General features: G+C 53.8%; 1 protein-coding gene across 1 annotated transcript in view; it reads right to left on the bottom strand.

Annotated features, from left to right (window-relative positions):
- The window catches only part of LOC149429998 (RNA-binding protein Nova-2-like), a 60,658-nt gene that overhangs the window by 37,176 nt on the left and 11,149 nt on the right, over positions 1-12,333 (bottom strand). Inside the window, exon 2 of the mRNA XM_089666269.1 lies at positions 7,174-7,317. Within this exon, the coding sequence (XP_089522395.1) occupies positions 7,174-7,317 (144 nt within the window). The remainder of the gene's footprint in view (positions 1-7,173; positions 7,318-12,333) is intronic.

Below are 12,333 nucleotides of genomic sequence, written 5' to 3'. Positions count from 1 at the left end.
GCTGGGAATTACCCCGGAACATACTGTGGGCGTGGCAGAGATCTGAGAGGAACAGGTGACAGGTAAGGTAGGGGAGGGGAATTACCCCGAATCATAGTGTGGGCGTGGCAGAGATCCCAGAGGAACAGGTGACAGGTAAGGTGGAGGAGGGGCTGGGAATTAACCTGGAACATAGTGTGGGTGTGGCAGAGATCCCAGAGGAACAGGTGACAGGTAAGGTGGGGGAGGGGAATTACCCCGGAACATAGTGTGGGCGTGGCAGAGATCCCAGAGGAACAGGTGACAGGTAAGGTGGGGGAGGGAAATTACCCCGGATCATAGTGTGGGCGTGGCAGAGATTCCAGAGGAACAGGTGACAGGTAAGGTGGGGGAGGGGAATTACCCCGAATCATAGTGTGGGCGTGGCAGAGATCCCAGAGGAACAGGTGACAGGTAAGGTGGGGGAGGGGAATTACCCCGAATCATAGTGTGGGCGTGGCAGAGATCCCAGAGGAACAGGTGACAGGTAAGGTGGGGGAGGGGAATTACCCCGGATCATAGTGTGGGCGTGGCTGAGATCCCAGAGGGACAGGTAAGGTGGGGGAGGGGCTGGGAATTACCCCGGAACATAGTGTGGGCGTGGTGGTGATCCCAGAGGAACAGGTGACAGGTAAGGTGGGGGAGGGGAGGGAAATTACCCCGGAACATTGTGTGGGCGTGGCAGCCCTCCCAGAGGAACAGGTGACAGGTAGGGTGGGGGAGGGGTTGGCCCTTTCTGGAGGTAGCAGGGGCCCTCACACGGCACCCCGGGCTGGCAGAGGAGAGAAGCCGCTAACAGAAAGTCTCTATTGTTCCTGAATCCCGGCCTAGCAGAATAACACCGTATCGTCATGGCAACCTGACATATACATGACCGACAGTAAGCTGTTTCCATGGCGATAGATTATGTCCTGTGTAAGAGGCTACAACATCTGGTAGTCGGCTGTCTCCATAGCAACCTGGACCCTTCTCTGGACTGCCAGCCTGATTGGCTCGGAACGGTTTCCACAGATACCAATTATGTGCCATCTTTGGCCTGGAGGGACTGGGCCGGCCTTTGCTGCAACGTGAGCTGTCAGTGTGCCAGGTCCCTGGCGTGGGATTGTGGCACGTTTTATATTCACGGCACGTTCACCGGGAGAAGGGTGCCAGGAAACGACTTCCAGAAAGCAGGATGGATGGCGGCCCCACACCGGAGCCTATCACCGTATCCGTGGTACGCCACGCACAGGGCGAGGCTGCCTCATCTGAGGCCTACCACTGCACACCTGCTGCTGAAAATGCTGCGTGCTTCTCAAACACGGACACCATCATGGTGATCAGGAAAGTCAGGACTCCCAATCTGCATGCGGGTTCAGGGACTTGGAATGCCATGAAGCCCAAAGATCAGCATGACGGCCAAGAAACTCGTATTCTCAGGAGAATGATATCCTTTATGGCCAGAAAGTTTCTCATGAAGTTCAACTTAAAGATTAAAAAACTCCTTGAAATTAGCAATATACACTTCATTTTACTGAAAGCCCGGCTTCATATAATACACTGACACCTCGGGGGCCGGCTGTGCAAGGTGTGCCATATATACACTGACACCTCGGGGGCCGGCTGTGCAAGGTGTGCCATATATACACTGACACCTCGGGGGCCGGCTGTGCAAGGTGTGCCATATATACACTGACACCTCGGGGGCGGGCTGTGCAAGGTGTGCCATATATACACTGACACCTCGGGGGCCGGCTGTGCAAGGTGTGCCATATATACACTGACACCTCGGGGGCCGGCTGTGCAAGGTGTGCCATATATACACTGACACCTCGGGGGCCGGCTGTGCAAGGTGTGCCATATATACACTGACACCTCGGGGGCCGGCTGTGCAAGGTGTGCCATATATACACTGACACCTCGGGGGCCGGCTGTGCAAGGTGTGCCATATATACACTGACACCTCGGGGGCGGGCTGTTGAAGGTGTGCCATATATACACTGACACCTCGGGGGCCGGCTGTGCAAGGTGTGCCATATATACACTGACACCTCGGGGGCCGGCTGTGCAAGGTGTGCCATATATACACTGACACCTCGGGGGCCGGCTGTGCAAGGTGTGCCATGGATACACTGACACCTCGGGGGCCGGCTGTTCAAGGTGTGCCATATATACACTGACACCTCGGGGGCCGGCTGTGCAAGGTGTGCCATATATACACTGACACCTCGGGGGCCGGCTGTGCAAGGTGTGCCATATATACACTGACACCTCGGGGGCCGGCTGTGCAAGGTGTGCCATATATACACTGACACCTCGGGGGCGGGCTGTGCAAGGTGTGCCATATATACACTGACACCTCGGGGGCCGGCTGTGCAAGGTGTGCCATATATACACTGACACCTCGGGGGCCGGCTGTGCAAGGTGTGCCATATATACACTGACACCTCGGGGGCCGGCTGTGCAAGGTGTGCCATATATACACTGACACCTCGGGGGCCGGCTGTGCAAGGTGTGCCATATATACACTGACACCTCGGGGGCCGGCTGTGCAAGGTGTGCCATATATACACTGACACCTCGGGGGCCGGCTGTGCAAGGTGTGCCATATATACACTGACACCTCGGGGGCGGGCTGTGCAAGGTGTGCCATATATACACTGACACCTCGGGGGCGGGCTGTGCAAGGTGTGCCATGGATACAATGACACCTCGGGGGCCGGCTGTTCAAGGTGTGCCATATATACACTGACACCTCGGGGGCCGGCTGTGCAAGGTGTGCCATATATACACTGACACCTCGGGGGCCGGCTGTGCAAGGTGTGCCATATATACACTGACACCTCGGGGGCCGGCTGTGCAAGGTGTGCCATATATACACTGACACCTCGGGGGCCGGCTGTGCAAGGTGTGCCATATATACACTGACACCTCGGGGGCCGGCTGTGCAAGGTGTGCCATATATACACTGACACCTCGGGGGCGGGCTGTGCAAGGTGTGCCATATATACACTGACACCTCGGGGGCCGGCTGTGCAAGGTGTGCCATATATACACTGACACCTCGGGGGCCGGCTGTGCAAGGTGTGCCATATATACACTGACACCTCGGGGGCCGGCTGTGCAAGGTGTGCCATATATACACTGACACCTCGGGGGCCGGCTGTGCAAGGTGTGCCATATATACACTGACACCTCGGGGGCGGGCTGTGCAAGGTGTGCCATATATACACTGACACCTCGGGGGCGGGCTGTGCAAGGTGTGCCATATATACACTGACACCTCGGGGGCGGGCTGTGCAAGGTGTGCCATATATACACTGACACCTCGGGGGCGGGCTGTGCAAGGTGTGCCATATATACACTGACACCTCGGGGGCCGGCTGTTCAAGGTGTGCCATATATACACTGACACCTCGGGGGCCGGCTGTTCAAGGTGTGCCATATATACACTGACACCTCGGGGGCCGGCTGTGCAAGGTGTGCCATATATACACTGACACCTCGGGGGCGGGCTGTGCAAGGTGTGCCATATATACACTGACACCTCGGGGGCGGGCTGTGCAAGGTGTGCCATATATACACTGACACCTCGGGGGCCGGCTGTGCAAGGTGTGCCATATATACACTGACACCTCGGGGGCCGGCTGTTCAAGGTGTGCCATATATACACTGACACCTCGGGGGCCGGCTGTTCAAGGTGTGCCATATATACACTGACACCTCGGGGGCCGGCTGTGCAAGGTGTGCCATGGATACACTGACACCTCGGGTGCCTGCTGTGCAAGGTGTGCCACGGATACACTGACACCACGGGGGCCGGCTGTGCAAGGTGTGCCATGGATACAATGACACCTCGGGGGCCGGCTGTGCAAGGTGTGCCATGGATACAATGACACCTCGAGGGGCGGCTGTGCATGGCATACCACGGATATGGTGACATGTCGGGGGACAGTTGTGCGTGGCGAACCATGGATACAGTGACATGTCGGGGGACAGTTGTGCGTGGCATACCATGGATGCAGTGACATATAGGGGGACAGTTGTGCGTGGCGTACCATGGATGCAGTGACATATAGGGGGACAGTTGTGCGTGGCATACCATGGATGCAGTGACATATAGGGGGACAGTTGTGCGTGGCATACCATGGATGCAGTGACATATAGGGGGACAGTTGTGAGTGGCGAACCATGGATACGGTGAGATGTCGGGGGACAGATGTGCGTGGCGTACCAATTTCAGACACACAAACTGCTCTTCTTCTGATTGGTGGCACCATAGTGGACAGCGGGTTGTACAGCCTGAGAACCAGAATAAACATAACACAACAAAGCAGCAAGAAAACGTGAGCGTCAGAGCGGGAAGCAGTGAGCGCCAAATTGGTGGCAAATTCATCAATGAAAAACTTCACTTCTAACAATTCTACGTTTCCACCAGAAAGCGAATCAAATTAATCGATGAACCACAAAGTGCTCAGTCCGGAGAGAACGTCCACGAATGAGCTCTTCATACATACCAATCCATCTGTACAGACGGGGAACCCTCCTTGTGGGAATCCACTGCCACTGTGTGCCACAACCTCCACCGATCGCTCGCTATCCACTTATTGCCACAACCTCGGTGGAGATTGTGGCAATACGTGGTAGACGAGCGATCGGTGGAGGTTGTGGCAATACGTGGAAGACGAGTGATCAGTGGAGATTGTGGCAATACGTGGAAGACGAGCGATCGGTGGAGGTTGTGGCAATACGTGGTAGACGAGTGATCGGTGGAGATTGTGGCAATACGTGGAAGATGAGCGATCGGTGGAGGTTGTGGCAATACGTGGAAGACGAGTGATCAGTGGAGGTTGTGGCAATATGTGGAAGACGAGCGATTGGTGGAGGTTGTGGCAATACATGGTAGACGAGTGATCGGTGGAGATTGTGGCAATACGTGGTAGACAAGTGATCAGTGGAGGTTGTGGCAATACGTGGAAGACGAGCGATCGGTGGACGTTGTGGCAATACGTGGAAGACGAGCGATCGGTGGAGGTTGTGGCAATACGTGGAAGACGAGTGATCGGTGGAGATTGTGGCAATACGTGGTAGACGAGCGATCTGTGGAGGTTGTGGCAATATGTGGAAGACGAGCGATCGGTGGAGGTTGTGGCAATACGTGGTAGACGAGTGATCGGTGGAGATTGTGGCAATACGTGGTAGACGAGCGATCTGTGGAGGTTGTGGCAATACGTGGAAGACGAGTGATCTGTGGAGGTTGTAGGAATACATGGAAGACGAGCGATCTGTAGAGGTTGTGGCAATATGTGGAAGACGAGCGATCGGTGGAGGTTGTAGCAATACGTGGGAGACGAGCGATCGGTGGAGGTTGTGGCAATACGTGGTACACGAGTGATCGGTGGAGATTGTGGCAATACATGGTAGACGAGCGATCGGTGGAGGTTGTGGCAATACGTGGAAGACAAGCGATCGGTGGAGGTTGTGGCAATACGTGGAAGACGAGCGATCGGTGGAGGTTGTGGCAATACGTGGTAGACGAGCGATTGGTGGAGGTTGTAGGAATACGTGGTAGACGAGCGATCGGTGGAGGTTGTAGGAATACGTGGAAGACGAGCGATCGTTGGAGGTTGTGGCAATACGTGGATAACGAGCGATCGGTGGAGGTTGTAGGAATACGTGGAAGACGTGCGATCGTTGGAGGTTGTGGCAATACGTGGTAGACGAGCGATCGGTGGAGGTTGTGGCAATACGTGGATAACGAGTGATCGGTGGAGGTTGTGGCAATACGTGGATAACGAGTGATCGGTGGAGGTTGTGGCAATACGTGGATAACGAGCGATCGGCGGAGGGTGTGGGAATACGTGGTAGACAAGCAATCGGTGGAGGTTGTGGGAATACGTGGTAGACAAGCAATCGGTGGAGGTTGTGGCAATACGTGGATAACGAGCGACCGGTGGAGGTTGTGGCAATACGTGGAAGACGAGCGATCGGTAGAGGTTGTGGCAATACGTGGATAACGAGCGATCGGTGGAGGTTGTGGGAATACGTGGTAGACGAGCGATCGGTGGAGGTTGTGGCAATACGTAGATAACGAGCGATCGGTGGAAATTGTGGCAATACGTGGTAGACGAGCGATCGGTGGAGGTTGTGGCAATACGTGGATAACGAGTGATCGGTGGAGGTTGTGGCAATACGTGGATAACAAGCGATCGGTGGAGGTTGTGGGAATACGTGGATAACGAGTGATCGGTGGAGGTTGTGGCAATACGTGGATAACGAGCGACCGGTGGAGGTTGTGGCAATACGTGGTAGACAAGCAATCGGTGGAGGTTGTGGCAATACGTGGATAACGAGTGATCGGTGGAGGTTGTGGCAATACGTGGATAACGAGTGATCGGTGGAGGTTGTGGCAATACGTGGATAACGAGTGATCGGTGGAGGTTGTGGCAATACGTGGATAACGAGTGATCGGTGGAGGTTGTAGGAATACGTGGAAGACGAGCGATCGTTGGAGGTTGTGGCAATACGTGGTAGACGAGTGATCGGTGGAGGTTGTGGCAATACGTGGTAGACAAGCAATCGGTGGAGGTTGTCGCAATACGTGGTAGACAAGCAATCGGTGGAGGTTGTCGCAATACGTGGATAACGAGCGATCGGTGGAGGTTGTCGCAATACGTGGATAACGAGCGATCGGTGGAGGTTGTGGCAATACGTGGATAACGAGCGATCGGTGGAGGTTGTGGGAATACGTGGTAGACAAGCAATCGGTGGAGGTTGTGGCAATACGTGGATAACGAGCGATCGGTGGAGGTTGTGGCACACAGTGGCGGTGGATTCCCACAAGGAGGGTTCCCCGTCTGCACAGATGGATTGGTATGTATGAAGAGCTCATTCGTGGACGTTCTCTCCACACTGAGCACTTTGTGGTTCATCGATTAGTTTGATTCACTTTCTGGTGGAAATGTAGATTTCTTAGAAGTGAAATGTTTTATCGATGAATTTCTGTGAATTTCTATATTTCTTGTGATATTTATATTTTCTCTGCTCTTTAGTTCTGGGACCGCCCACTAGGTCATGTGACTGCGCGTTGGATTTTGATTGGTTGTTGGCCGGGTGTACTTCTGATGGACAATATCCGTTTCCTGACTGATGGCGCCATTTTATTCCACGTCTCACCTGGATAGAAGTCCTTGGACTTGGATAGCTTGATGGTGGCGCCCGTCTCGCGCTGCAGCTGCACAATAGTCTGGCCTCCCTTTCCGATGATGGAGCCGGCGGCATAGCTGGGGATCAGGATCTTCAGGAAGAGTTCAGCGTCATCTGCGGGACAGAAAACACGAGACGTCATCCCGCCATCACCAACAATATACAGAGAATACAGAGGATACGGGGCGAGGATATACAAAGTATACAGTACACCTAAATGGGACATGCTGGGACTTGTAGTAGTATAGAGGTGGACGAGACCCCAATGGGACATGCTGGGACTTGTAGTAGTATAGAGGTGGACGAGACCCCAATGGGACATGCTGGGACTTGTAGTAGTATAGAGGTGGACGAGACCCCAATGGGACATGCTGGGACTTGTAGTGGTATAAAGGTGGACGAGACCCCAATGGGACATGCTGGGACTTGTAGTAGTATAGAGTTAGGAGAGACCCCAATGGGACATGCTGGGACTTGTAGTAGTATAGAGGAGGGAGAGACCCCAATAGGACATGCTGGGACTTGTAGTAGTATAGAAGCAGGAGAGAACCTAATGGGACATGCTGGGAATTGTAGTGGTAGAGAGGCGGGAGAGACCCCAATAGGACATGCTGGGACTTGTAGTAGTATAGAAGCAGGAGAGAACCTAATGGGACATGCTGGGACTTGTAGTAGTATAGAGGTGGGAGAGAACCTAATGGGACATGCTGGGACTTGTAGTAGTATAGAGGTGGGAGAGAACCCAATGGGACATGCTGGGACTTGTAGTGGTATAGAGGTGGGAGAGACCCCAATGGGACATGCTGGGACTTGTAGTAGTATAGAGTCAGGAGAGACCCCAATGGGACATGCTGGGACTTGTAGTGGTATAGAGGTGGGAGGGACCCCAATGGGACATGCTGGGACTTGTAGTAGTATAGAGGTGGGAGAGACCCCAATGGGACATGCTGGGACTTGTAGTAGTATAGAGGCGGGAGAGACCCCAATGGGACATGCTGGGACTTGTAGTGGTATAGAGGCGGGAGAGACCCCAATGGGACATGCTGGGACTTGTAGTGGTATAGAGGTGGGAGAGACTCCAATGGGACATGCTGGGACTTGTAGTGGTATAGAGGTGGGAGAGACCCCAATGGGACATGCTGGGACTTGTAGTAGTATAGAGGTGGGAGAGACCCCAATGGGACATGCTGGGACTTGTAGTAGTATAGAGGTGGGAGAGACCCCAATGGGACATGCTGGGACTTGTAGTAGTATAGAGGTGGACGAGACCCCAATGGGACATGCTGGGACTTGTAGTAGTATAGAGGTGGACGAGACCCCAATGGGACATGCTGGGACTTGTAGTGGTATAAAGGTGGACGAGACCCCAATGGGACATGCTGGGACTTGTAGTGGTATAGAGGTGGGAGAGACCCCAATGGGACATGCTGGGACTTGTAGTGGTATAGAGTTAGGAGAGACCCCAATGGGACATGCTGGGACTTGTAGTAGTATAGAGGAGGGAGAGACCCCAATAGGACATGCTGGGACTTGTAGTAGTATAGAGGCGGGAGAGACCCCAATAGGACATGCTGGGACTTGTAGTAGTATAGAAGCAGGAGAGAACCTAATGGGACATGCTGGGACTTGTAGTAGTATAGAGGTGGGAGAGAACCTAATGGGACATGCTGGGACTTGTAGTAGTATAGAGGTGGGAGAGAACCCAATGGGACATGCTGGGACTTGTAGTGGTATAGAGGCGGGAGAGACCCCAATGGGACATGCTGGGACTTGTAGTGGTATAGAGGTGGGAGAGACCCCAATGGGACATGCTGGGACTTGTAGTAGTATAGAGTCAGGAGAGACCCCAATGGGACATGCTGGGACTTGTAGTGGTATAGAGGTGGGAGGGACCCCAATGGGACATGCTGGGACTTGTAGTAGTATAGAGGTGGGAGAGACCCCAATGGGACATGCTGGGACTTGTAGTAGTATAGAGGCGGGAGAGACCCCAATGGGACATGCTGGGACTTGTAGTGGTATAGAGGTGGGAGAGACTCCAATGGGACATGCTGGGACTTGTAGTGGTATAGAGGTGGGAGAGACCCCAATGGGACATGCTGGGACTTGTAGTAGTATAGAGGTGGGAGAGACCCCAATGGGACATGCTGGGACTTGTAGTAGTATAGAGGTGGACGAGACCCCAATGGGACATGCTGGGACTTGTAGTGGTATAAAGGTGGACGAGACCCCAATGGGACATGCTGGGACTTGTAGTGGTATAGAGGTGGGAGAGACCCCAATGGGACATGCTGGGACTTGTAGTGGTATAGAGGTGGGAGGGACCCCAATGGGACATGCTGGGACTTGTAGTAGTATAGAGTTAGGAGAGACCCCAATGGGACATGCTGGGACTTGTAGTAGTATAGAGGAGGGAGAGACCCCAATAGGACATGCTGGGACTTGTAGTGGTAGAGAGGCGGGAGAGACCCCAATAGGACATGCTGGGACTTGTAGTAGTATAGAAGCAGGAGAGAACCTAATGGGACATGCTGGGACTTGTAGTAGTATAGAGGTGGGAGAGAACCTAATGGGACATGCTGGGACTTGTAGTAGTATAGAGGTGGGAGAGAACCCAATGGGACATGCTGGGACTTGTAGTGGTATAGAGGCGGGAGAGACCCCAATGGGACATGCTGGGACTTGTAGTGGTATAGAGGTGGGAGAGACTCCAATGGGACATGCTGGGACTTGTAGTAGTATAGAGTCAGGAGAGACCCCAATGGGACATGCTGGGACTTGTAGTAGTATAGAGGCGGGAGAGACCCCAATGGGACATGCTGGGACTTGTAGTGGTATAGAGGTGGGAGAGACCCCAATGGGACATGCTGGGACTTGTAGTAGTATAGAGGTGGGAGAGACCCCAATGGGACATGCTGGGACTTGTAGTGGTATAGAGGTGGGAGAGACCCCAATGGGACATGCTGGGACTTGTAGTAGTATAGAGGTGGGAGAGACCCCAATGGGACATGCTGGGACTTGTAGTAGTATAGAGGTGGGAGAGAACCTAATGGGACATGCTGGGACTTGTAGTGGTATAGAGGTGGGAGAGACCCCAATGGGACATGCTGGGACTTGTAGTAGTATAGAAGCAGGAGAGAACCTAATGGGACATGCTGGGACTTGTAGTAGTATAGAGGTGGGAGAGACCCCAATGGGACATGCTGGGACTTGTAGTAGTATAGAGGTGGGAGAGAACCTAATGGGACATGCTGGGACTTGTAGTGGTATAGAGGAGGGAGAGACCCCAATGGGACATGCTGGGACTTGTAGTAGTATAGAGGTGGGAGAGACCCCAATGGGACATGCTGGGACTTGTAGTAGAGAGGTGGGAGAGACTCCAATGGGACATGCTGGGACTTGTAGTAGTATAGAGGTGGGAGAGACCCCAATGGGACATGCTGGGACTTGTAGTAATATAGAGGAGGGAGAGACCCCAATGGGACATGCTGGGACTTGTAGTAGAGAGGTGGGAGAGACCCCAATGGGACATGCTGGGACTTGTAGTAGAGAGGTGGGAGAGACCCCAATGGGGCATGCTGGGACTTGTAGTAGTATGGTGGAGGGAGAGACCCCAATGGGACATGCTGGGACTTGTAGTGGTATAGAGGTGGGAGAGACCCCAATGGGACATGCTGGGACTTGTAGTAGTATAGAGGTGGACGAGACCCCAATGGGACATGCTGGGACTTGTAGTAGTAAAGAGGTGGGAGAGACCCCAATGGCACATGCTGGGACTTGTAGTGGTAGAGAGGTGGGAGAGACCCCAATGGGACATGCTGGGATTTGTAGTGGTAGAGAGGCGGGAGAGACCCCAATGGGGCATGCTGGGACTTGTAGTTGTATAGAGGCGGGAGAGACCCCAATGGGGCATGCTGGGACTTGTAGTGGTAGAGAGGCGGGAGAGACCCCAATGGGACATGCTGGGACTTGTAGTTGTATAGAGGAGGGAGAGACCCCAATGGGACATGCTGGGACTTGTAGTAGAGAGGTGGGAGAGACCCCAATGGGACATGCTGGGACTTGTAGTGGTATAGAGGTGGGAGAGACCCCAATGGGGCATGCTGGGACTTTTAGTAGAGAGGTGGGAGAGACCCCAATGGGGCATGCTGGGACTTTTAGTAGTATAGAGGCGGGAGAGACCCCAATGGGACATGCTGGGACTTGTAGTAGTATAGAGGTGGGAGAGACCCCAATGGGGCATGCTGGGACTTGTAGTAGTATAGAGGTGGGAGAGACCCCAATGGGACATGCTGGGACTTGTAGTAGTATAGAGGTGGGAGAGACCCCAATGGGACATGCTGGGACTTGTAGTAGTATAGAGGTGGGAGAGACCCCAATGGGACATGCTGGGACTTGTAGTAGTAGAGAGGTGGGAGAGACCCCAATGAGACATGCTGGGACTTGTAGTAGTATAGAGGTGGGAGAGACCCCAATGGGACATGCTGGGACTTGTAGTAGTATAGAGGTGGGAGGGACCCCAATGGGACATGCTGGGACTTGTAGTGGTATAGAGGTGGGAGGGACCCCAATGGGACATGCTAGGACTTGCAGTGGTATAGAGGTGGGAGAGACCCCAATGGGACATGCTGGGACTTGTAGTTATATAGAGGAGGGAGAGACCCCAATGGGACATGCTGGGACTTGTAGTGGTATAGAGGTGGGAGGGACCCCAATGGGACATGCTGGGACTTGTAGTAGTATAGAGGTGGACGAGACCCCAATGGCACATGCTGGGACTTGTAGTGGTATAGAGGTGGGAGAGACCCCAATGGGACATGCTAGGACTTGTAGTAGTATAGAGGTGGACGAGACCCCAATGGGACATGCTGGGACTTGTAGTGGTAGAAAGGTGAGAGAGACCCCAATGGGAAATGCTGGGACTTGTAGTAGTGGAGAGGAAAGAGGGACCCCAATGGGACATGCTGGGACTTGTAGTGGTAGAGAGGTGGGAGAGACCCCAATTGGACATGCTGGGACTTGTAGTAGTATAGAGGCAGGAGGGACCCCAATGGGACATGCTGGGACTTGTAGTGGTATAGAGGTGGGAGAGACCCCAATGGGACATGCTGGGACTTGTAGTAGTGGAGA

Source organism: Staurois parvus, unplaced genomic scaffold (assembly GCF_062004578.1).
Source record: "Staurois parvus isolate SC_StPar_1 unplaced genomic scaffold, SC_StPar_1.0 ptg002661l, whole genome shotgun sequence".
NCBI classification, from domain to species: domain Eukaryota; kingdom Metazoa; phylum Chordata; class Amphibia; order Anura; family Ranidae; genus Staurois; species Staurois parvus.
This window is presented reverse-complemented; position numbering and strand designations above follow the sequence as displayed.